We start from the raw sequence: 24,715 nt of genomic DNA, 5'->3' as shown, positions 1-24,715 counted from the left end.
CTCTGAGGGCTCTCGTGGTCCTTCTAGACGAAGGTGGAATTCTGCATCTTGTTGATGCAGCGCTATCTATCCCAACAATGGAAATTATATGTGTTTTATAAAGGGGAAAAAAATAATTCAGATTTTGTCTTTTGGATTGGGGCCAAGCATTCAGAACATGTCTAGCAGCACTGTATTTTAATAAGAATGGGTGCGCATGCGTTTCTTCATCTGGAATATTGACTTGTTGGAGATGGTATTTTGGAAGAGATCCAGAAATCATATTCTGGCAATTGAGTCTGTTGCTGGAGATAGATTTGTCCCAGAATGCGGTTGTAAATATTGTATTAGCTACTACCCAATTCAGGACTTTTCTACCCCAATTCCTACTGTGTCTTTCTGTGAGGCAGGTTTAACAGAAGCCGGGGGAGAATATTTACCTGTTGGGTTTTTTTTCCTGTTGAAGTCTGGCTGCTCATCGCCTCTTCGACTCCCAAACTTCTCAAGTCTGGTTTGAAATAAGGACACATTTTCTTCCTCCTAGTCGGAATCCATCAAGATTTGTTTTCCCCAGTAGCAATTAATTAATTGTCTAGTTAATCTGGAGAAAGGGAAGTGTTGAATGCGCTCTAGACCTCTCGGGTTAGATCTCCAGAAGCAGTGCTTGACAGGGGATAGAAGTGAGAGCAGTGCTTGACAAAAACCTAGCAACAGTTTTACAAGCTTGAGATTTACTTCACGCCAGATACTCTTCCATGTGGTCATTTACCTGAGTGGAATGGAAAATAGGATCATAAATGAATTAGAGATTAGGTGCGCTTGAAAATACCAAAATAGGTTTTGTATTCACGAGAGCTCTATATATAGAATAGTTGCCTCATGGCTGAATTAAAAATCTATCCATGTGCTGCTTAACACATTGAATGTGATTTCTGCTAGCGAGGGAAGCCTTTCTTAGCTACCGAGGAAAAAGCTTGTATATCTGTCTTTCCCCTACTGCAGGAGTAAAGAGTTTCCGAAAAAATATTGCCTGAAATGAACTCACACTTAGAAAGTCCAGTATATCAGACTGTTCCTGCAGGTCCGGCTAAGCTGATGGTAGCCTGCTTTTCTCGGCATGACAGTAAGATTTAGCGGGGAAGGGCATTTGCAAGTGGGAGGAATAGCCATCGGGAGATGTTCGGGTATCACCTGCTCCATCTTAAACCAGATTACAACTAGAGAGACTAACGTTAAGTGGGTCTTGAAGTGCAGTGACAGAGTTTTGCTTCAGTGAGCAATTTTTCAACCCACATGTATTTAAGAGGCCCTATGTATTTTTAAGTACAGTAGGCATCCATCTTGTGTCGTTTGAGTGGTACAGCTGATTCTTCTGTTAAAACCATACAGGAATGACTTTGTAACGGTATTTCTTAAATCTGTCGTTTGGTCTTTGGGACTTTTCCTAAAATTTAAATCCTTTGAGTGTCAATTCTGGATACTGACTTAAACAAAACAAAACAAAATCGAAAATTTCCTTTTTTTGTGAGCAAACAGGCACCTGATAGTTAATAACGTGTATCGCTGTGGGCTCTGTAACGTACTGATCCATTACAAGCCTGGCATGAGAGCTTGAAACTATTATAAGTGGGTGTGTTTTCTTTTCTCTGGTGAAACAAAAAGAATTTGCTTTTAGCCACAAAGATTGTAAAGACTTTTTTCTAAAAATGCAGTTTAAAATATTTCAGAGATTAGTAAAAAAAGGAAGATGCGCAGTTATATTTTAGTTTAGGTTCTCTGGGATTTGTGTAATTGAATTTGAGTAGCCAGAGTTTACGCTTGTGTGTTAAAAATAAATAGTAAACATGTGCGTTGAATTTAATTTTATGTTGTGCCGCTCATTTTTACGAACTGTGTTTTACTCTTGGCTTATTTATAAAAATAGCAAAATACTAAAAGGGAAAAAAAGTGCACACGCATGAAAAATCTTTTTAACGTGTCATCTTGAGTAGGTCAAGTTCGCCTTGATCTGCAAGCACGTGCTTGAGAGAATCTTTCTTGGTTCTGTTGTGTTCCATTTTGGAGGTATCGCCAGCGGTGGCTTCTCTCCAGAGTTAGGTAACCGGCAGTAGGACAGATACGCTGGCAGAAAACAAACTTACTTGCCGTAGCTGTGGTTTTCATTCATCTCTACCAACAGGTTTGCTGTTACTAGCTTCACCTTAGTTTTTGAATAATTTCTGAGCAACTTGTCTGATTAGCAGCTTTTCGTTGACTTTTATTGGGAAGGTGTCTATAATTTGGAAGTCTTTATTTCTGAGCTGGGTAGCCCAGGAGGGGATGGGTGCCAGTCTCTTGGGCATACATGAGGCATTTGCCAGGCCTGGGGGTGTCAAAATACAGAGCATTTGCTATTCCCACCTAATCTGAAATGTTAAACACAAAACCGTAAGTGGAGATCCGACGGGACGTACGTTTTCAGTGCATGGTTGGGGTTTTGTTCCTCAAGTGCTAATGTGGGTTTTTGTTCCAAACTGCTGCCTAGAGAAACGGACGTGTCGTGAAACTGCTTTTATTGGTTTGTTGACGTATTTCTCATCACGGCAGAATAGGATATCCTCTGCTTTATGATTACAGTTTGTTCTTACTTTATCTTTTGTTAATTTATTATTTAATTTCTGTACTGAGATGTGATAATGGTACCTGGGAGAGAGGGTGTGATCTTTCTTCTCATGAATTCAATGCAGTGCCTCGTGTACTGTGTTAATTTTGTACCTTTTTGAGTTGTCATAACGTTACAGCACTTGAAAAATGGTATTTTATGTTACAAATGATGTAAAGATTTGATCCTGTTCTTACCAGTCAGCAGCACAGTTGCAGATCCCTTTTCAAATAGTATTTGTTTAGGAAAATGATAATTGATACCTTCTGATAATCGATACCTTCTGATCTCTGTCACGTGAGCTATATTTGCAGGGCAGTTGAGAATGGAAAACGATTTTATTGCATCAAGACCATAGTTAAATACATTTATAATTACACAGTTTTATATACATGCAGTATATAATTTTAATACATATTTTTCATGTTTGTTCTCCAACGAATCGCAATGAATAAAGCAAAAGGATGTAGTTCAAGGCAATTCCACTTGCTTTAATTCTCCTAGTCTCCTCTCATATGTTTTTTGGTATGACCACTGTCGATTCAAGACTCTGCCTTAAGTGAAAGGCAATGAATGATGTGTTTTATACTTCAGGTTTGGTAAAGGGGTATAAAGATAGCCAAATAAACTTTATTATTCTCTTACTCTTTCCCTGTAACCCCCTCACAGTAAATCTACCCAGTCGGTCTTTCTTTTCCTGCCAAGTGAAAGATACAACTAGACCACACCAATTTACTTCTTTTTTTTTTTTCTTTTAATAAATTGTTGGGGTTTTTTGTCTGTTAACCTACCTTGACCGTAATGTATTTTGCTCATTAGATTTTATCACAGGCATCATCATGACATGTAATCGTCATCATTGTGGTTGTTCTTCAGGAGTCCAAAATAATGCTTTGAATAATAATTCTCCAAAACCCCATTAGTGGAGTAGAGCTGGAAATAGAAGAGCATAAGGTTCACATCTATATTTAGATCATGTACTCAGACTCTTTCACACAACATCATTCACGTCCCCCATTGATCCTTCGTCCTAGTAGTTAATTTCATACTGGTCCATGACTAACTACATTAGGTTATGGTTGCTTTTAGGTTTATGCTAATCAAAATATGTAATGAATGAAATCCTTTTCTATCCCCACTCAAAGAAATTTAAGGGAAATAACACGTGTCTAGTTAAATAATTTCTGATGAGATGTGGCACAGCACGTAGTGTCTGAAGTAGCTGATGGCAGTCATTCATATTTAAAAAGTACTCATGTCTGGATGCTCAAAACATTTTCTTTCCTGTGCGTGGGTATCAAACGTTACTCTTTTGGATTAACCTCGTTACTTTATAACGTCGATGATTGTCTCCCAACAGGCAGTATTCTATTAATATTTTTGTTCTTTTGCATTGCAGGGGGTTCAGGACCGTCATCATCAATAGCCATAGCTGGCACCAGCCAACCTGCCATCACAAAGACAACATCTGTGCTTCAAGATGGTGTTATAGTCACTACTGCAGCTGGAAACCCACTTCAGAGCCAGCTGCCCATTGGGAGCGATTTCCCTTTTGCTGGCCACGAACACTCGCTTCATTTTCCGCAGAACAGCTCTTCAAACAACAATCTTCCACATTCTTTGAATCAAAACCTCCTCAATTCTCTACCTATCTCTTTGCCAGTGAATCAGCAACATCTCCTAAACCAGAATCTATTAAATATACTACAGCCTTCAGCAGGAGAAGGCAAGTCTGAGGTCAACCTCAACCCTTTAGGTTTTCTCAACCCGAATGTAAATGCTGCTTTAGCTTTTCTCTCCAATGACATGGACGGGCAGGTATTACAACCTGTTCATTTTCAGCTTCTAGCAACCCTCCTTCAGAACCAAGCCCAAGCAGCTGCCATGCTTCCCCTACCATCTTTCAATCTGACCATCTCAGATTTGTTGCAACAGCAAAATAACCCTTTACCCTCAGTTACACAGATGACAGCCCCACCTGACCATTTGCCAAGCAATCAGTCAGAAAGCAGCAGGGTGGAGACCCTTTTAACCAACCCCCTGGGCAACCCTATACCAAGCTTTTCAGGCACTGACACTACTTCTAACCCCCTGCTCCTCCCAGCTGTCTCTGGGGCCTCAGCATTAATGGCCTTGAATCCCCAGCTGGTGGGAGGTGTCCTGAACTCTGCATCGGGCAACACCGCTAATCATCCAGAGGTTTCCATAGCCACCTCCTCCCAAGCAACCACTACCACAACCACTACATCATCAGCAGTGGCAGCACTGTCTGTCTCAACCCTGGGTGGTGGGACAGCAGTGGTGTCAATGGCAGAAACATTGCTGAACATATCTAATAATGCTGGGAATACATCTGGTCCAGCTAAACTCAACAATAACTCTGTGGTGCCACAGCTACTTAACCCTCTACTGGGGACAGGTCTGCTTGGTAAGTTCAATTTCTTCACAGATATAAAAGGAAAAAAAAAAAAAAAGGAAGAGGGTTGGGGAGGGGGAATTTTGGATTCTAGTTTCTATTTTTTAAAGACTCCACTTTATCATACTTTCTTTTTGTAAGGCTTTTGTATGTTACAGCTTGTTTATTTCTATTGAGAAAACCATAACTGTTATTGTAAGAAATTTAAAATACATTCTCATTTAATTCAGTAACATTTAATACTGGTTTTGGAAATTATTTTATATTCCATTCGTAATTCTGATGCCACCTATGCCCACTATATACACCTTAAAATTCTGTAAGCAATTGGACTTGTTTCATTTTTCAAGTAGTAAAAGCACAGGTGCATCTCTGGGATGCAGTGTTTCATTTCAAGTGCATGTGGCATCACAGGGTTAGTACGAGTAGCTGTGCGGTAGATGAAAAATGGCCAAGTGCATTTTTCCAAATGAATCAAAAGTGCCAAAACCGTAAGCACACTCCCCGTAAAGTAACCCATAAAGCACTCGAAGGAAGTCCTTGCACAAGTTCAAAGAGGAAGGTTGCCCTTCAAGCCCTTTCTTGTGTATTTATATTTTCTCATTTCTCTGTTTTTATTACTTTAGCTAGTAGTTTAGAAATCCAGGATATCTCTCTTGACAAACACCTACATCCCAAAACAAGTCATTAAAAAGACCATAAATACGAGTTTTTTCTCCTCCGTCTTTTGATGATTTTTACCAAGAATATGTAACGTAGTTAGTACTCCTCTGTTGTTTAGACTATGTAATCTAATAAGTAGACTAGGAGGAGGAATTAAATAGTGCCAAAGAGCTGATAAGTATTTTAACTTAATACCTCATACTTACCTACTAAATGGCTATCGTGAACTCAACCCTCCTTTACATTTTCCATGTAAAACACAACTAACCAATGATTCTGCAAATGGCAATTTCAAGAAAAACGCGAGCTTTTAATTAAAAAACAACAAAAAAAGCTAGGAAATTGATACATTTTTAAGCTTTACTACTTCATAAAGTCAGGTTTAACAGAGTATTTTTCTAGAACTATAATTTGTATGTAAAGTGATATATTCATGTAATACAAAACGTTAATACAGTTGTTTCTCTAGCATGTAGAAAAAAATTGTTTAGAGTGTTGGCTGACATGTCTGTGAGCCAAAAGCCTTTGCTCATTTGCAGTTAGCTCACATTATTTTGTCCTAGTTAATGAAAAACTAGGTTTTGGGGGGTTTTTAAATTATTTTCTCGTTCTCTCTCTTCCCACCCCCCTTCTCCTCCTCCTCCCCCTCAGCACCCCAGTACTGTTTGAAGCAGTCACTCTTTGGAAACTAAGAGTAAGATTCCAAGACACCAAATATCACAGAAGCTCGTTCTACCATACTTGGCTGTGTACCGTTCCAAAGGCATGACAGGCATGTCAGAAACCTTTAGAACGAGTCCAGATAGATGTGACATGCAAAAGAAGCAATACTGAAGAAATCAAGGAATAAAGAGTAGGAGACACATGCCTTGAGGACCATTCCATAGAAGTTTGAAGGGGAAAAGTGTTGTTTTACAGAGGCATTTGCATAGCAGTCAGTTAAAATTTGAGTCGAGGAAATTCCTCCTGACCGTTGAAAACTATACTGACTTATGTTTCCCTGTGTTTGAATTACAGGTGACATGTCATCTATAAACACTACTTTGAATAACCATCAGCTGAGTCATCTCCAGTCGCTATTAAACAACAATCAGATGTTTCCTTCAAATCAGCAGCAACAGCACCTTCTCCAGGGGTATCAGAACATGCAGGGCTTTCAAGGCCAGCCCCCAATTCCAGGCCCAGCTAACAACCCAAACCCCATGGCATGTCTGTTCCAAAATTTCCAGGTAGAAAGCAAAATGAAATCAATATTCAAACAAATGTGCAACTCTCAGTAGGTAAAATTATATCCTCCATAGTTTGATTCTTTTGCTGAGTGACTAAGACAATATAATATATACAATTGCTTGCCTCTTTCAGGAGTTTGGATTTTGCAAATCAGTAACATTTGTTACTGAAATTTTATACCTTCTTCCTTAGAAACTGGGTGTAGTTTCTTTGGAAAGAGTTACACTGCATGCATTGAAAAAAACATGCTATGTATGTTCTGACTATTACCAGACATTTTTAGCAAAACTATTTTCCATTCCGCAGAAGGGATCAAAAATTCCCATTTAGACCACTCTTAACAGTTCAGTGGTGAGAAATAAATATTGATACCACTTTACAGTAATTAGAAATATAAATGATTATAGGTGACCATGTGTACCAGTCCTCTTATATTCCCACTGAAACTGAATGGAAGAGCTAGCTGTGGTGTGGATTGTATAGACTGAAGAAAACAGGCGTTAGAATGAATATACAGTGACAACCTGTGCAAAAATGATACCTCCCTCCTATGCACCTAAAGAGACAGTTCTTCATAATGCAAGTTGAACTGTCAAACTAACATGTTGACAGGAAGCGTGGCAACCAAAATAGGTAATAAAGCCAGAGTTAAAATACGTATTTATTATTATTCAGTATTACTGTGGTTGCTGCAGAACTCAAGATGTCAAGACGGAAGCATGCAGATAGTGCCAGAAAGTGTTTTTACCCTTTAAGGAGGAAAAAGAAGACGTGTCATTTTCCTAGTGGAGATGTTTCACTGCTATTGCAAAATCACAGTCCTTTGACTGCCTCTTACCTCCCTTTGGTTTTGTACGAATCTTGGTAGCTTTATCTCAGTATTTTTTACTTCAGATTCTCAGTTATGTAAATAGTAATGGTAAGTATTTAAAGGAGCTTTTGGAAATATTTACCCTTGTTTTTTACAGTTTTTTTGTTATAGCGCTATTATTGACATCATCTTCAGTGCCTGTGTATGTGACAAGAAATATAAAAAGCACAGTTACTTTAATCTGAAGGTTACAGTTTACTGTGGCAGTGCCTGACATTACAGCTGCAATGCAAAGGGATGCGAGCATGGTTTACAAGGGACTGAAGTAAAAAGAGATCCCACGAGAGAAGCACATAACCGAAAGGAAAAAACAGAAATGTTGGCCAATTCCAAAAGGGCAGTGGTGGCCTACATTCCAGAAATGAATGAGGAGCTTACAAGTTGCCCAGAAGAACAGTTGGTAGGGAGGAATAAAGCAAAATTAGGGTCTGGGAAGGAACAAAAGAGAGCAGTTGAGAACAGAAATATTGAACTTGGTGGAGTTGTTTAGGACTTGAGAGAAAAAAGGAGGGTGCTGTACTTCAATCAGAAGAGGAAATCCCTGAAAAGACTCTGAAAGAGATGATAATGTGATCTCAGCAGTGCATGGTAGGTTGTATCATTTCATGCAAGGCATCTCTTTTGATCCATGAGGCAAAGTCTAAGAGTCAGTGGTTTTGTCTTCCTCTGAATTACACTTCTTTTGTTTTCTGTCTGGCTTGTTCAGCTTTAAACTTCATAACTGATGAATAACCAAACTAAAATTTACTGTAACGAACAGTCACCCTGGCCACCATCCTGATTTTTTTATTAAGATGAAACTAAGTTTGTCTGTTGAAATGGAACTTTAGGCAGAATAGCAATTTCCATCTTTTTCTCTACTTTTTCCAGGTGAGAATGCAGGAAGATGCTGCTGTCCTAAACAAAAGAATGATCACTCAAATGGGAATGGCACCAGTTCCTGAGAGCTCCAACACTATGCTTCCTCCTTTCCAAGAAACATCTTGTGATTTGCAGCAAAGAACTGAACCATCTCTTGGACAACAGGCAAAGGATAACCTCAATGTCGCTGCTCAGGGTGATACATCAGTGGACGCTATCTACAAAGCAGTTGTAGATGCTGCAAGCAAAGGAATGCAAGTAGTAATCACCACTGCCGTTAGCAGTACAACACAAATGAGTCCCATTCCAGCTTTGAGTGCCATGAGTGCCTTCACAGCCTCAATTGGTGACCCATTAAATCTTTCTAGTGCTGTCAGTGCAGTAATCCATGGAAGAAACGTTGCCGTTTCTGATCATGAAGGTAGGATAAGGAACACTAGAGGAACACGAATCCTGAAGAATTCAGAGCATGGTAAAAATTCAAGTGAAGGGGATGGGTGTGAGTATTACAAATCAACAAGTTGTAACACACCCAAAAAACAGTGGGAAGGGGAGCAAAGTCCTGTGAGTGAGATAAATAGATGGAAATGTGATGAGTTTCTAGACCACTCTACCCATATCCATAGTAGTCCTTGTCACGAAAGGCCCAATAACATCTCCACACTGCCATTATTACAAGGCGAGCAGCATCAGATACTGTTATCACAGCGAAACTGTCAAAGTGATAAAATGTTGGAGGAGAATTTCAGGTATAACAATTACAAAAGAACTATGATGAGTTTTAAGGAAAGACTGGAGAACACTGTGGAACGATGTGCACACATAAACGGAAACAGGCCTCAGCAGAACAGAGGATTTGGGGAGTTGCTGAACACTTCTAAACAAGACCTGATTCTGGAAGAGCAATCTCCAAGTTCCTCAAATAGCTTGGAAAGTTCGTTAGTTAAAGACTATATCCATTACAATGGAGATTTTAATGCCAAAAGCATTAATGGGTGTGTGCCTAGCCCTTCGGATGCTAAAAGCATCAGTAGTGAAGATGACCTAAGGAATCCAGACTCCCCTTCTTCCAATGAGCTGATACATTACAGGCCGAGGACGTTTAATGTTGGCGACTTGGTCTGGGGCCAAATCAAAGGACTGACTTCATGGCCTGGAAAACTAGTAAGAGAAGAAGAAGTTCACAATTCATGTCAACAAAACGCTGAGGAGGGGAAGGTATATTTATATATATATGCACATATCTATCTATCTATATACACGTGTACCTATGCCCATACAAATGTTTATCAGAACTATCGCGGTCCATTCTTTATTTTTCCTTTGTCTCTTATTTTAGTAGTACAAATTGCTTTTTTTCATAACTAGCTGGCAGAACTGAATTGTTCCCATAGTTATCTAATGAGAAACTTCTACCAATGACGTGAAACAGATGATATTTTGGCCTGATTATACTTTACTAATTTGTCCACAAAAGACTTGCTACACAAAAATCGTTGTTAACAAAAAATTGCTTGATGTACATTGTGTATTTAGCTGAACTTCTGGCTGTGTCCAAAGAAACTGATATAGAGATATCTAGAAGTGTTGCAAACTGCAAAAAGGAAAACTGATCTAATCAGATTGAGGAGTCTGTAATAAGTAAAAGCTTGCTGACCGACACATACGCTCTTTAGGAGGAAATGCATGCGCATTTTCACCTTGAAAGGAGGTTTTGGCCATCTTTTAACAGTGAGGAAAGCATTCCAATTTGCTTTTTTATACTAAAATTGTTGGGGTTTTTTTTTGTTGACAAATCATATGCTTTGTGAGGAATGTACAGAAAATACAGTTATCAAGGAGTTAGTGGTTATTTTATTATGATAAATATTTCAAATTCTGGTCTCCACTACTTGTATAATGTTATATTTTTGTAGTTCTTATAAAACATTTCACATCTTCCATATATAAATATTTTTAAGTGCCATTTTATAGAATGCAAATTTTAAAAATATGTAAGCAGCGAGGAAAGATTTAATGAAATAACGTTTTACCTCTGACACAAAGAAATCAAACCACTTAAAAATAATGTCTTTTTTCCCCCCCATATACCTGCCTAGTACATTGCGCGACAAAGAACATAAGAATGGTGGTAGTGGGTCAGACCAAAGTACTCCTTTCCCCCAAATTTGGCCAACGGCAGATATGCAGAGGAGAGAGGGTAGAGGAACATGTTAGGGAGTGCTTCTTCACCAACAGCCTCAGGAACTTCTTGAGCTGCAGCTGGTGTATGTGTAGGGTAAGCACTGCTGGTCTTGGTGCATTTCATGAGCGTAGAGTTACCCGAGGCTGATATGCAAATGTAACTTCCCCAAAGAGTCCAGCAGGTCTTTGAGGCATTGGTGCTATAAATAACTGGCATGGTGTTTGGCCAGAACGGTTTCAACCCTAGTTCGAGAGATCTTTAGTCTCTCTGTTGATCTCCTTAGCCACAAAGGTTTCAAAGAGCTCCCGTCTGAGTACGCTGAACGGAAGTCTTTACTTTATAGAGAAACCAACATGCTTCAGTAACAATATTTGAATGCTTAAGAGCTCATTCCTTATAAAGGTTAGATCCCCGAGTTACGAGTCAGTTTATAAAGTATAGGCAAATGAGACGGACCACAAACAATAGAAGATTAAACCAAACTGGAAAAATTAGGAGGTGTGCAATATCACTGTCCCGTATGAATTACGAATACAGTAATTACACTGCACCTATGTTCCAAGTGTGTATTTATGTATTAACTTCACAAAATTGTGTATCCATAGCTATATGACTGTTTTGATATATTTGAAGAGCTTATTTTTTATAACTTTTGTGAAGAGGTGAATTTTTTTTTTCATTTGCATTCCTTAGCAATTTTCTAAGTTTACTCCGCAGTTTGTGGATACCAGAATGTATAGTTGCTTTCGTGCAAATGCACCTTCTTTAACTTTGTGTCTCTTATGTACATTATATAAGCGTTGTGTAATATTCTATTTGGTGGCACAGATTTTATTGTATACTGAAGCACAAACAACAGGGAAGCAAAGTGTGGAAATGCCTACATTGCTGCTCATGCAGTACTGTCAAGGTACCTGTGGAGGTGGCAAGAGAGACTTTCAAGATCTTCATCAGGAATTCCCACTTAATGGATCACCTCTCACATCAGAAGGCCTTTAATAATAAGAATTTAAAATTTAAAAAAAAAAAAAGTATAGCTAATTTTCTTCAACAAGAAGTACAGATTGAATGACCGTTCCAAAGGTCAGGGGTTGAGGTTGAAAGGTGGGATGCAGGGGAATATGAAAGAGGTGAAAATGTGCATGTGCTGTATCATAGTTCTGTTTCTACTTGAAAATAGGCAGGGACTCCCATGCGCAGTGGCAATCTGTACACGTGTTCAAACACTCCTGTAACATGTTGTACAGCTACATTCTTCAGATGTTTAGGCAGCCTGGTCTGAAGAAAGGAAAAAGAAAACAACCCCACACCAAACAAAAAAAAAAAAAAACAACCTTGAAAACCGAAAAGAAATAACCATGAAAATCAAATGGTCTTCAGAAATTCTGCGCTTCAAAAAATCCTGAAAGGTTACAATTCATGGTGGGAGTCGCTAGCAGCAGTTCTGAAAATTGTACTTTCTGCAGAGCTTTCTTAAAACATCTTTTAAAGTATTTGTATAATCAAATGTTAACCTCCAATATTGTAACATTAGTTTTGCTATGCTGTTGGGATTTCGTGGTACTTTGTATATTCCCTATTCTTTATATCATACATAATTTGATTTTTGTTTCCATTTAAAAGACTTTGGGTATTAAATGTAATAATGCTTCTGTTTGAAGAGCAGCTAGAATGGTGTTTCCCTAACAGGAGAAGGGAGGAATATTGCACCTGTGTTTCCTAACGAACACTTGCTTTTTGGCTGTTGGAAAATTACAGAGGAACCCAAGGGAAGCGCAGCAGCAGCAGCAGAAATTTCTGAAAAGGGAAGAAGCAAGCCTGAAGCTACATGCGTCCTAAAACAGAGGATGTGTGTTTCCTTAAGTAATTAATTTGATTATTATCCAAATCAAATCACCTAAACAGGAACAAGGCTTTGAGAGCAACAATGTGAAAGTAGTAGTTGCCTGTTGTTAGCGCATTTTGTAGTGATGCTAACGGGGCGAGTAGTGTTCTCAGTAGGACTTTCCATCAGTTAAACTAGGTTTTTTAAACCGAGCTTTTCTAGTTCTACAGATAATAATAGGTGTGATTTCTCAGTGTCCTGAAAATCCCATTTGTATGTATTATTTAGTGTTGTAATGGCTTATTGTATATGAAGGCATATGACATTACTAACTCAAATATATCTGTTATAGTTGCTTCCAATACCAAGTTACGGTAGCAATTTGATACTACTTCTTCAAAACAGTGCTAGCAGGTTTTTTACTGTTCTACACAGAACAGTTTTACTGTTTTACTGTTCATCACAAAATTCCAATAATGAAGATATTGATTTCTTTTTGTTACGTAAGTCCCTTGTGACCCAAACATGGTATTAGCTCTTCATAAAAATACTTACCGTTGAACTTTCTTATAGATCTGTTGGTAGAGATGTGCAACCCTTTGCAGAGTTTGTTCCTTATTTACACGTACATGTCATGGGTAGGGACAATGTACAACTCGGCATTCCTGACAACTCTGTCACGTATTAAAGTGTCCAACGTAAAGGATCAAGATGATTATGGTATTGCCCTTTAATTCTGTTCAGTTTGAAAAATACAAGTTTCTTCTTTAGCTGTTTTTCAGACATTCTGTCAAATGAAGGCTCGAGCTATGGTGTATTGCAGACAGGTAGCATTGCCTCCGATAATACCGTTTGAACGTAGGAGATGGAACGTACAGGCTTCCGAAGCCGGTTTGCCCGCTCTGTGAGCGTTCTGTGCCTTTTCGTCTCACGCTCACCCTTAGAAAAGCTCCGCAAGTTTTAAATAGAGAGTATTTCTTATGTATGCATTCGTATTTTTCCAAAGTCTGATTAGGAGAGGAATTATTTGAAATATTTGCGGTCTTACATTAAAAGTAAGCACAGTTTTAAGGGAAAAGTGCTACAATCTGTGGCATAATTTAATCTGTTTCATGAAAATAGAAACCTTGCCTCCCCGTGTGCGGATTTCACCAATAATGACTCTCATCTTGTAAGCTCCTGAAACAGCAGTATTCCCCAATTTCATTAGCAGATGTGTAAGTTCAAGACATGTGAAATTTGGTCTAAATGTGTATTGTATTGGGCCTTATTTCTAGAGATTTTGACAGCTTGCTCACTCATTAGCTTCACGTTGTCACGTCTAAAATGCAGTTGCATTGTGAAAATAAATTATTCAGTAATTGAAAGGCTGGGTTTAGAGGGAATTTGCATTTAAATTTATTTTTTGGATTGTATATAGGCATGCTTAATAAATTTGTATGTATAGAATTAATTTTCCTTGTGTCAGAATACAAGCTGTACTTTTTAATGAAACAAATGCTATATAAGGTTCTTGTTCAGTTATGCAAAGATTAAAAAATAAGTCAAGCAAAATGTAGCAATAGTGACAAGGAAAAAGGAATTTATCCATTCATTTTCTTTAAATTGATGCATTTAAATACCTTTTTTTTTGTTTTTACAAGCAGAAGTGACTGAGCCAAATCAAAATAATACACAGAGTTAAGTGGACTAACATTTTGAGAATGCAAATGATAAAATCCTACAGATGATACAATTAATTTTCTTTCACGTTCGTATTGTTTATACTAGTACTAACTGGTACCTACCCAGTGGTGCCAGTGATTATATGCAGGGGTTTATATACACATTGCTTAAAAGATTATAATTCCGGTCGAGTTCAAGAGAACTTAAGTTTCCAGTTAAAGCACTTTAAATACCAGCTCAGCAACCCTGTTGAGCACGTGCTCAAATTCATTCCTGACTCGGCAGATCACGAAAGTATGTGCTTAAGTAAAAAAGACCTTTCTCGGGCCCGATAAATTGGCTGGCTAAAGCGAGCTCTAGTTAAGCCTCGGAGATTCATAATGCGTAAAGCGAGCTTGTCGCCCTGCCCACCCCTTCTCAGGTCTTAAGCCTGTGAACTTAGGCACGTACTGTGGCTCTTCTGAAATAGGAATTCATTTGGCCGTGCCGTTAGCAGCGTTGTTGAACTGGCACATTAAATGCTTTATCCAGAAATTTGAGGTGTTGTGAAAGGCTTTGATGGCATCTGTAAAAATTGTATCGTGTACTAGGCAACTTGGTATTTTAATGCATTCCAGGTGGTCTCAAAGGTGTAAAATACATCTGTAAAATATGAGTGCAGAATATGAGACTTTAACAACGTATTCATGTTAATAACATAAAGACAAACAAGGTTTTCAAAATACTATTTTCCTTCTTAGTTTTGTTCTCTTAAGTGTCGTGGTTTAGGTTTTTTTGTATTTCTCTTGCTAGTGGTGTGGACATCTAGAGAAATTATAATATATGCATATATGTGTGAGGGGGTGTATATAGCCAGACATTGATTTATTCTTTGCTGGGAAGGTTTGTGTCTTATGGATGCAGTGAAAATTAGGCTCCGTAATAATGCATGTCTAGCAGTAAAGTAAAAGCAGTGTTTAATAATTGCAGGTCTGGGTAATGTGGTTTGGTGTTCATACCTTCACTCAGGTGGAGCCAGAGAAGTTGAAGACACTAACAGAAGGTCTAGAAGCTTACAACCGAGCCAGAAAAAGGAACAGAAAGTAAGTAAATGCCCATTTATTTACTTGTGAAATGGAATAATTAAATTCTTTTCCTTCCTAAGACTCTCATTTTGAGGAGCTTAGCAGATCGGCCAAACTGAAGAGTTAATTTTCTGAATTCCTTGTGTTGGTTACGATAATCATTCCAGATCTTTGATATCTGCATTTTTATTGCATCTTCTGATATTTACAGTAGCCTTTGTAAAATGTCAGCCTACTTGTTTGAGCTTTCATGTGTAGGATTTCAAATTTACAGCAAAAAAGTTATTACATCAAAACTATTCTGACCAAACACGCTTTTTAACAAGATCTGCCCTTCTTATCTCTTCCCTCTCCCTCTGGCAGCTGCTGCTGCAGGCAGAGCACAGGTTTATTCAGATAAATTCAGTTTATTTCCCATTGCTGAGAAGCGTTTCAGAATTTGTGAAATCTGGCTATATTTAACCAGACAAGGGGCTCAGTGCAGAGCGTTGTGTCAGACGTGCGAGCTGTTTGGTTTTATCTTGCCTTTTAGCTTTTATTTACAAATATACGAGGTTAGAAAGACTGTGAAGCAGTAAGTATTAGGACACGAAGCATCAGCATAGAGAAAAAGAGAAAAATGGTTGACTTTAGGAGGAAAAAAAAAATCTGGGCAGCTATAAAAGGATAGAAAAGTAGAAATTGTACTATGATTGGATTTGTTCTAGGATGCTGTTGCTTATTTACTGTTGCAGTGAAAATGTATTGCTTTGTGTGAGAATTTAAAGTCAGCTTGCAATACTTTAGCACAATAAACACAGGCTTAAAGGAATTAAATAATTATTTGTCTTCAGCTCCTTTTAAGGTGCAAGCTTTTCTTCTATTTATATGTCACACGGCGCTTAAGAGAAATATTTGTTATGCCAATGAGACAATGTTGGGGGTTGTTTTTTTGCAAGATCATCCTCAAAATATCTTACTGGAGCTTAAGGGTGTGTGGTGAGAACATAGAAGGGCTTTTGGCACCTCCCCAGTTATTTGCTCGTGTCGCTGAAGCGAAGTACGTGACTCAAGGAAGGTGACACCAGCAGCAATTTTAAAGAGGTGTTAAAAGTTGAGATGAACAGTACAATTTAAGAAAAACTCCCATCTTCTGATTTGCATTTGTATATTTAGCAGGCTGCAAGGATTGTCTGCGATTCCACTGAATCCAGTGGCCTTTTTTTGTGGTATGGTTGGTTCTGCCCCATTGCTTGCCCATAAGGAAACAGGAGGTACCAAATCCCCCAGCCAGCCTGGGGCACCTGGTTGCCCCTTTTGTAGGGTTGCTTCACAGCCCTTACAGGTTTTTCTCCATACTTCTACTTGGGCTTATTTCATAGTTCACATCTTTTAGTATTTCTTCATGGACCCTTCCTCTTTTTCCTGTGTACTGCCGTAAATTCATCTGAAAAAGTTATTAATCTCCTTGGGGTCTTCTTTCTAGTATAAGTCTCTGTGTAGTATCTTGTTACACACGGGTCCAGATTTTTGAAAATATTTGAAAATAGCATTAGATACAATTGCTACATGTAGAATACCCCGATTTCTGTTTCCTACCTGTATAAGTACTCAGCACTTAGGCATATCAGGTACCGGCATCAAGTTGGACACTTCAGTAGTAAAGAAGACATGAGTAAAGAAACCTGGAAGAAATTTATATTGAGAGAGCGTGGACTAGCATCGCATAGGTCTGGTGTCTTTAGCAGAGCAGGGTTAGCATCCAGGTCCTCAGAATGACATTCAGATACCTTCACCCCATAAATTATTCTTCATGTCCCTCCAGTTTGTGTCTCAGCCCTAGCATATTGTACAATTTTGGCAACAAATGTCATTTATGGGATGACTGCACAGTAGTCTCCTTCACTGCACAGTCTTGACTCAAACTCCAATAATATATATTAATATTATATATTAAATATAAGATTACTAAAACTGAAGTGAAGATGAAAAATATTTGCAAAGCTAAAAACTGCGTTATAATAGGGAAGTAATAGGATGCAATTCAAGTTGCACCCTAAATCCAGTATTTGTGAATCGTAAATCTTAATCTAGCCTTAAGTATTAGTTTTCAAATGGGAATGTTTTGTGTATTCAGTTTCTTAGGTTTCTAAACAAGACACCAGAAAAAAATGCCGTTGTAGCACATTTGATCAGCGTAGTCCGATGTGTTAGTTCTGTTGCGCAGAGCCTGGCAACTTCACTAGTAGTACGATCTAAAGCATTTTGTGTAGCACTTTACTAGAAAATGGTAAGGAGTTTTGCCTGGGGAGATCTCAGAGGCGTGGTGGGACTCCTAAACTGTTGTATTTATTCTGGGCCTTGCAGGAAAACGCACTCTGGTACAAATCACTGAGCCACCCCAGCCTTTCTCAGTTCCGTCTCATCTCAGCCGTTCCATTCTTTTCCGAGCCATGTCCCTTCTTGCTTCCAGCAGGTCAGGACATAGCAGCTCCCTCACCTATCCGGTTGTAGGCTCTAGAAGATTATCTGCTGGAGGCCCAGTCTTCCCTTGTCAAAGCCTCGTCTGATCCAATCTTTGTTCTTCCCAAGCTTCGTAGTTACCTGTATTCCTCTGTTCACTAGCGTTCTCCTGTCCCACTGCATGCAGAGCATCTTCCGTGGGCCATGCCACGTACCAGTGTCTCCTCCTCCTGTGGTTTCCTGTTCTTCTGTGTGTTTATTTCCAACACCAGGCTTCTCTCCTGTTAGGGATATGCCATTTACCATCCCTGCCATTACCATCTCTACCATCCATACTGTTACTTCAAAATGAAGTTTGAACATGGCTTCTCAGCATTGAACAGTCTCTGACGTTCCTCCTACTGGACATGTGCCGTGTTCGGAGTTGAACAGGACTCCAGTGAGGGAAGAAATAATGCATCTCTTCCACCACCTTTCCAACTGCAGTGTGTCCACTCTGGGAGGGAACTTCAACTCAACACAAGCTCAGGCTTCATTTTGATCGTACAATTTGGCAAAAGTAAGGGCCCTAGTAAGGAGGAGGAGGATTAAAAGAACGCTTCTGACAAAAAGGTTATCCTCCCTTCCCAATTTTCCCTTTCCCAATTTTTTGCAAATTTCTTCACGGAAAGGGTGGTCAAGCATTGGAACAGGCTGCCCAGAGAGGTGGTGGAGTCCCCATCCCTGGAAGTGTTCAAAAAATGGGTAGATGTGGCACTTGGGGACATGGTTTAGTCCAGTCTACCCTTGATTGGCTTAGAGTGGACTTGGTAGTGTAGGTTAATGGTTGGACTGGATGATCTTAAAGGTCTTTTCCAACCTAAACGATTCTATGATTCTATGATTCCTGAGGGAAGGCATTTAAATCCTTCTCCAAAGCTGTTGGCCATGAGAGGTTTTCTAAGGGATGATGTGCTGCTTTTTAATGAGTGATTAATTCTGATATTTACAGGTTGGTTTGGATCACTAGAGACCTGATGCATAAGTTTATCTGATGTCAAATTCTCAGGTTTTTAGCTGCAGTGTTTTGTCTGCAGTAAATGGATATGTTAGTGATGGGTACTTCTGAAACTTTGATTTCCTCAGGGGCAGATCATCATCTTCACAGTAAAATGAATGTAACAACAGCGTCTGAAGACTACAATTCAAATGAGCATTTGTATTTTCAATACTTTCAAGTGGCTGTTTCAACTAATAGCAGTAATTTCATAGATATCGTAATAGCGGGGTGCTGATAGAGCATAATGTTGATTAAATAACTTTACATCACATACAGGTAACTTGACATCTGAAATCTGCTTCTAGATGACATGCAAGTCAGCCGTGTTATCGGTTATTATCTGCGTTATAAATAGAGTCATAAAACCTTTATAGGAAGTTATGTTGCCACTGAATGATATTCTGTTCGTCATTTGTAATATCTAAGGGTGCTTTCACTTGCCCAGGTTGCATAGCTTAAACTTGATTTTGCAAGCAGTCTAGCTCAAGCCATTCAGAAACCCAGGTGGACATGTCAGGTTTTGTATGCGAATATTTATTTCAGTTTATCTTATCATTTCTCCGGTTTATTTAAACTCCATCAGGATACCTAATTTTAAAGTTGCACAAAACTCCTTTACCGCTGTTTTTACTCATTCATTCAAAGCCTTAGTTAAACTTCTGCAACTTCATATGTGGGTGAAGTCCTATTATACTTCACTTTCATACAGTCAGGTCAGTGAAGTTTCTAGCTTTTTGAATTTTTTGTGCAATTCATGCCCTGGTATAGCTCAGATGACCAGTGCAAAATGGTGTTAGGGAATATTGTATTTGAATAATGAATAAGAGACCCTCTGATGTCCTATCTTCCATCTCCCAGCTGTACTGATGGTTATGAAAATCATTTTGCTCAACCAGGGGGATGGAATTACTGTAGAGCATCACTGGTTGGATGGTTCGTCTGTGCTACTTCCTTGGCAATCTTGCCAATGCTTTTAGTTGCTGCAAATCTTTTAAGTCCCAGGGAAGAATGTCCCAGCTGATACGATGATCTTTCTTTATTAAAAGGGAAGATTTTTCTAGGAAGCGTCTCCTTCTGTGAGGGACGGTCCTAGCGACCCGACCATCCTTGCCAGCTTGGGACGAGCTGTTCTCTTACTGTCTCTGCCATTACCTTCCTTCATAATGCTGACAGCTCTCTTCCTCCTCCCTCATTTCTGCATCTCCAAAGCCGGGATGACAGTACTTTCTTACTTCCTGAGGATATTGATGGATGCTCATAACACTGTCTGTCATCTCCAGGATGATTTCTCTCATACCTCGTATTCGGCCATTTCTCTTCATGTTCATTACTCTTCTAAATGTACCTATTCCGTTGAAGTCGTGAACGAACCGGCCTATCTGAATGCAGATATATACCTGCTTTTAAGCACAGACCCTCAACAAGCTGTCGATAAACGATGGTAGCGTGTGCTCAAGTCCTGTTTGCTGCCTTGAAACTCCGAGGTGTGAACACGGAGCCACAGAAGTATGACCTGTCGTGCAGAGCATGGTGTTCAAGTGGGAAACTTCTTTAAAGAAATATAAATAATATAAATATGTAAATATAAATATTATATAAAGAAATCAAAAATGTCACTGTAAAATTAGATGTGTATGGAGCTGCCCAAGGACTTGGGGTAACTTTTGGTTTGCAAGAAGAAAGTCTCCTCCTTACTTCTGCCACAGCCCTCGGTGTGCTGTCATTCCGGGGTAAAACTAGCAACATTTTAGAGGACTAATACGACTTATTTTCCTCTGGCTATTTAAAGGTAGAAGGGATATTTAACTTTGAGCTTTGTGCTTTGGGTAAGAGGAAAACTTTGCAGCTCACGCACTGATTTTTCGAGAAGACGGCAGCGTACGTCTTCAGTCCTTCACAAAAATATTGCTGAAATGTAGCCACATTTACAAAGTAAATGCAGGACGTAACGTGGAGTGGGCAGCAGGCAGAGGCCAGCTGGCACTAGAGGTTTAGTAACACTTGAAGTCTCTGAGAAAGTCCGGAGTAGCTGGAGTACTCCTGCTCCTGATCAAAACCCGTGAGAGTGCAGCCCTAAAAAAAGGTTGCACAAAATGCTATGTTACCGTGAAGTACTTTTGCTTTTTATTCATGGATGTAATTTGTCTTGTGGATATTGTAACTAACCGTACAACTCACTGAAAGTGCCGGCTTTAATTTTTCTTCTGTAATTATAACACAAGCCTTTAATTTGCATAATACTGTGTATAGGTCTGATCTTGCTATTTGTGCTGTAACAACCTGGGAGGCTCTACAGCTAGTAGAATATATCGAGTGAGTTAACGTGTTTATTATTAATTTTTTAAAAGTTTTTTCTTCTGCTACTAAGAATTACTGATGGCATTATTTTTTTTTTTCTTCCTAGAAGTGGAAAGCTAAATAACCATTTAGAAGCTGCTATACACGAGGCCATGAGTGAACTAGACAAAATGTCTGGGAATGTAAGTTCCTTTTCAAGTTAGCAATAATCTTCTCCTTTTTCTATGTGTCTGCATGGGTGTCAATTGAAGACCGGCAGTGTTGGTTTGGGTTGCTTTCTGACACAAATTTTGTTTCTATTTTCTTAAATAATGTGGAATTTTCAGTATTTCTCCTGCATTAAAAAATGTCTGCAAATGTCCGATCATTCTGAAAAATGGGAAAAGACGTAGAATTTTAGTTACGTTGCCAATTATATTATTTTTTACACAAGTAGATTCCTGGGCATACTTTTACTCATCCAGCCTGGTAATATTTGCATCATTCCAGTCCTGCTCGTATTCCACGGGTTTTCTCTGACTAGTGATGCAAGATCAGGCTTGTTTGGTTTTTCAGTTTGAGTAGCAAGATATTGAAACCACATTTAAAAGCATCGTTCTTTTGAATGTAAACTCTTTGAGTAAAGCTTTCCTTACGTGAAATGAGAGATACTGTCATGAAAGGTGAGAGTATTCCTAATATTAAATCTAACAGTGCTCTTTCTAAAATATTTACACTGTTACTATGTAAGCCCGGTATCTTTCTAATACAAAATTTCGTTTATATAATGTACTCATCTTCATATTTAGAACATGTCTGTAATTTCATTGAAACACACTTAGAAATGCAAAAAAAATATATCACAGCACATCTAACCTCTCATATCTTACCATTGGTAGTTATTCAAATGATTAGTTATAAAAACATTTGAATACATTAAAAAGTCTTTTTCCTGCTACTCGACGCTCAGTACAACAGATGCTCGTACACACGAATATTTAGAAGTAGTAAAGCTTCAGGGGGGCTACTGGGGTACGTAAAAGGACAGAACCGCAGACTTAGAGGGGGTTGCAGAACCACCAAGAAATATTAAGTTACTCAGTAGCTTTTAATGGCTGCCATAAGTCATAACAAAACCAAATCTTTTGTTTAACGGTGTGAATTTTACAAAATGAGATGGAGTTTTGATTTTAAACTCCATGTGTTTTCCTGTTGTCTTTGGAAGGAACAGGAAAGCAAGATCTGATTGTAGGTCCGTTACAAATAAATGTGAGATACGTGCTTGGCACACAAATCTCTGCGCGGGTTACGCTACCGCTTGTATGTTCGGACTGGACCGGTCTGCTGGTCCCTTTTTTTTTCATTTATAAATCCAGTAATAGTAAAAACCATGTGCTATATGCATTTTAACTATGATATAAAGTGGCCCAGGGGAAACTGCTGTAACGGGGTTTGCCGATCTTTCGTAATGCAGGCAAGCTGATGTACCAGCCTGCATGTCACTACCTGGTCTTGACTTCTATTTTAATTATCTGGTCACAAAATTTGTGATGGGGGTTTATTTCCGTAAAGATTATGATTCTTAGAAACAATCATAGGGAATCGACGGTTCTCTTCTTAGCGACTTGCATTCTTGTCTGCTGCTACTGTTCAGTTACATTTTACACGAAAAGCATGTGCAAACGAGCTAATCGGCTCAGAGAATTATTTTCACGGGTAAGAGCCAATAAATACGTAGTCAATGTTAGCGGTCTGAAGGAATTCGGGACGGACCCAAGGAGCTAATTTTGCACGTTGCCGAAGGCTTTGCCGCTGTTGCCTGACGGCCGCTGGGAGCTGCAGGCTGCTCCTCCCGGCACCGCAGCTCGCTGCCACCGACAGATGGTGGTGGTATTCCACGCCAGGCGCCGGCGCCTTCCTCCGCGACTTTCCTTCCAATTACGTTGTGTCTTTTCCCGAGCTGTCAGTGATGAAAAACCGTTTCACGCTCAAATTCATCTAGCATTTAGCTCGAAATTGAATATTTCCTTTTAATAATTAGATGAAGACAGAGTTTGCTAAAGATAGCTTGTTCCTTAATAATGCTACCGCAGACCTGAATTTGACTTCTCTTAATTTTCCCTGTTAGCAATATTTTCTCACCACCTGCTTCCTACTTTATTGCTCTTGTCACGCTGATGTATAAAGGTTTGTCTCCGAGAATCTGACATAATTGCAGTTTTGGGTTCAGTTCCCAATTCTGCAGTTTCACAATTACTGTCGCTGGTGCCTTTATCCAAGGTAGCAAAGGGTTGAGATGTGCCAACTGCGGCGTCAACCTTTTTCTCCCCAGCGCCTCAATGTTCTCGAAGTTCCTTTTAATTCGGGCTTCCGTGTAGACATGAAATAGTAAGAACTGTTTCGTAACAGCACCTCAAGCAATCCTGTAGCTGATTTATTGCTGGCTGGTTACTTTGACCGATATTCTTTGCTAACTTCTAAATATACTTATTTTTAGGTCCACCAAATCCCACAGGGAGACAGACAAGTGAAGCCTCCAAAACCCAAGAGGAGGAAGATCTCTAGATAACATTGAATGTCTTTGTTACTGGTCCAGTACTTATCAAAATGAACGTGCACATAAGTCTATATGTAGGTATTGGTATAGGCGTGGTTATATCAATATTTATATGAAGACAGATAGATACCATCACAGGGTGCTATGCGGATTAGTGGTACAATATTTTTGATGATTAGGAGGGATAGCGGTTGCTGGATAAGCCAATCAGAAATCTTGAAAGGTTGCAGTAACAATGTCAGATGATTACTGAAATTTTTTTCTATAATACTAAAATTGTGATTATAAGAAATAGTCCAAATGTTTCTGAGAAATTTTCATTGTGTATATAGATAATACAGAATTTCATGGTGATATCTGAAATGTAAATATTGTACAATATTGTCATGTACAAGCGTACCTAATGCACACTTTATCTTTTATTGTACAAAAAATAGTGTACAAAATTCTTTGGTTTCTATTGAGTACACATACAAGAGACTACCAGTGTAAAGTGATAAATAAAAATACAGCCTAAATGCTTTTATATGATAATGTAAAAGATGCTGTTTTTGTATTTAACAGCAGAGAGAAGGCATGATTATGTAATACCTTAATTATGACATACACTTCACGCCACTGAGTGTTCATTGATACTGTCTGTTTGGAATGAACCTTGCCTGGAAGTACTGTACTCCATTTCAGGTCTCTGTAGGAGAGTGCAACCTTGCAGATTCCTAACGGGATGTGGGATCACAGCTCTAATTAATAATTCAAAGGCTGCAACGATCGGTTGCGTTTTTATTTACTTAACTTTTAAAGTAGAGTGCTGTAGATTTTATTAAAAAGAAAGAAAGTAGATGGACTATTTTAGTCAACCATTTCTGTAGTTAAAGTTTCATAGCCACCTGATGAACTAAACAGTTTCTATCCCCCGTAACGTTGACCCCTCAAAACCCCTAGATTCATTAGCTTAAATTACCTAACGTCATTAACCATCGTGTTTCCTTTTAAGGGGGCA

The 24,715-nt window shown here is 38.9% G+C and overlaps 1 protein-coding gene across 7 annotated transcripts in view; it reads left to right on the top strand.

Annotated features, from left to right (window-relative positions):
• MBD5 (methyl-CpG binding domain protein 5) overlaps nucleotides 1–24,116 on the top strand; it is a 148,192-nt gene extending 124,076 nt beyond the window's left edge. For 6 of the 7 annotated variants that reach the window (XM_075710642.1, XM_075710647.1, XM_075710646.1 and 3 more), the window contains 6 exons: nucleotides 4,020–5,048; nucleotides 6,717–6,928; nucleotides 8,671–9,879; nucleotides 15,306–15,418; nucleotides 21,286–21,361; nucleotides 23,656–24,116. In XM_075710642.1, the coding sequence (XP_075566757.1) occupies nucleotides 4,020–5,048; nucleotides 6,717–6,928; nucleotides 8,671–9,879; nucleotides 15,306–15,418; nucleotides 21,286–21,361; nucleotides 23,656–23,727 (2,711 nt within the window). In that variant the 3' untranslated portion in view covers nucleotides 23,728–24,116. The remainder of the gene's footprint in view (nucleotides 1–4,019; nucleotides 5,049–6,716; nucleotides 6,929–8,670; nucleotides 9,880–15,305; nucleotides 15,419–21,285; nucleotides 21,362–23,655) is intronic. The other variant, XM_075710648.1, reaches the window with a different exon arrangement.
• Nucleotides 24,117–24,715: the final 599 nt, after the last annotated feature.

Source organism: Pelecanus crispus, chromosome 5, assembly GCF_030463565.1.
Source record: "Pelecanus crispus isolate bPelCri1 chromosome 5, bPelCri1.pri, whole genome shotgun sequence".
Taxonomy (NCBI): domain Eukaryota; kingdom Metazoa; phylum Chordata; class Aves; order Pelecaniformes; family Pelecanidae; genus Pelecanus; species Pelecanus crispus.
Note: the sequence above shows the minus strand (reverse complement) of the source record. Positions and strands in the feature narration are given on the sequence as shown.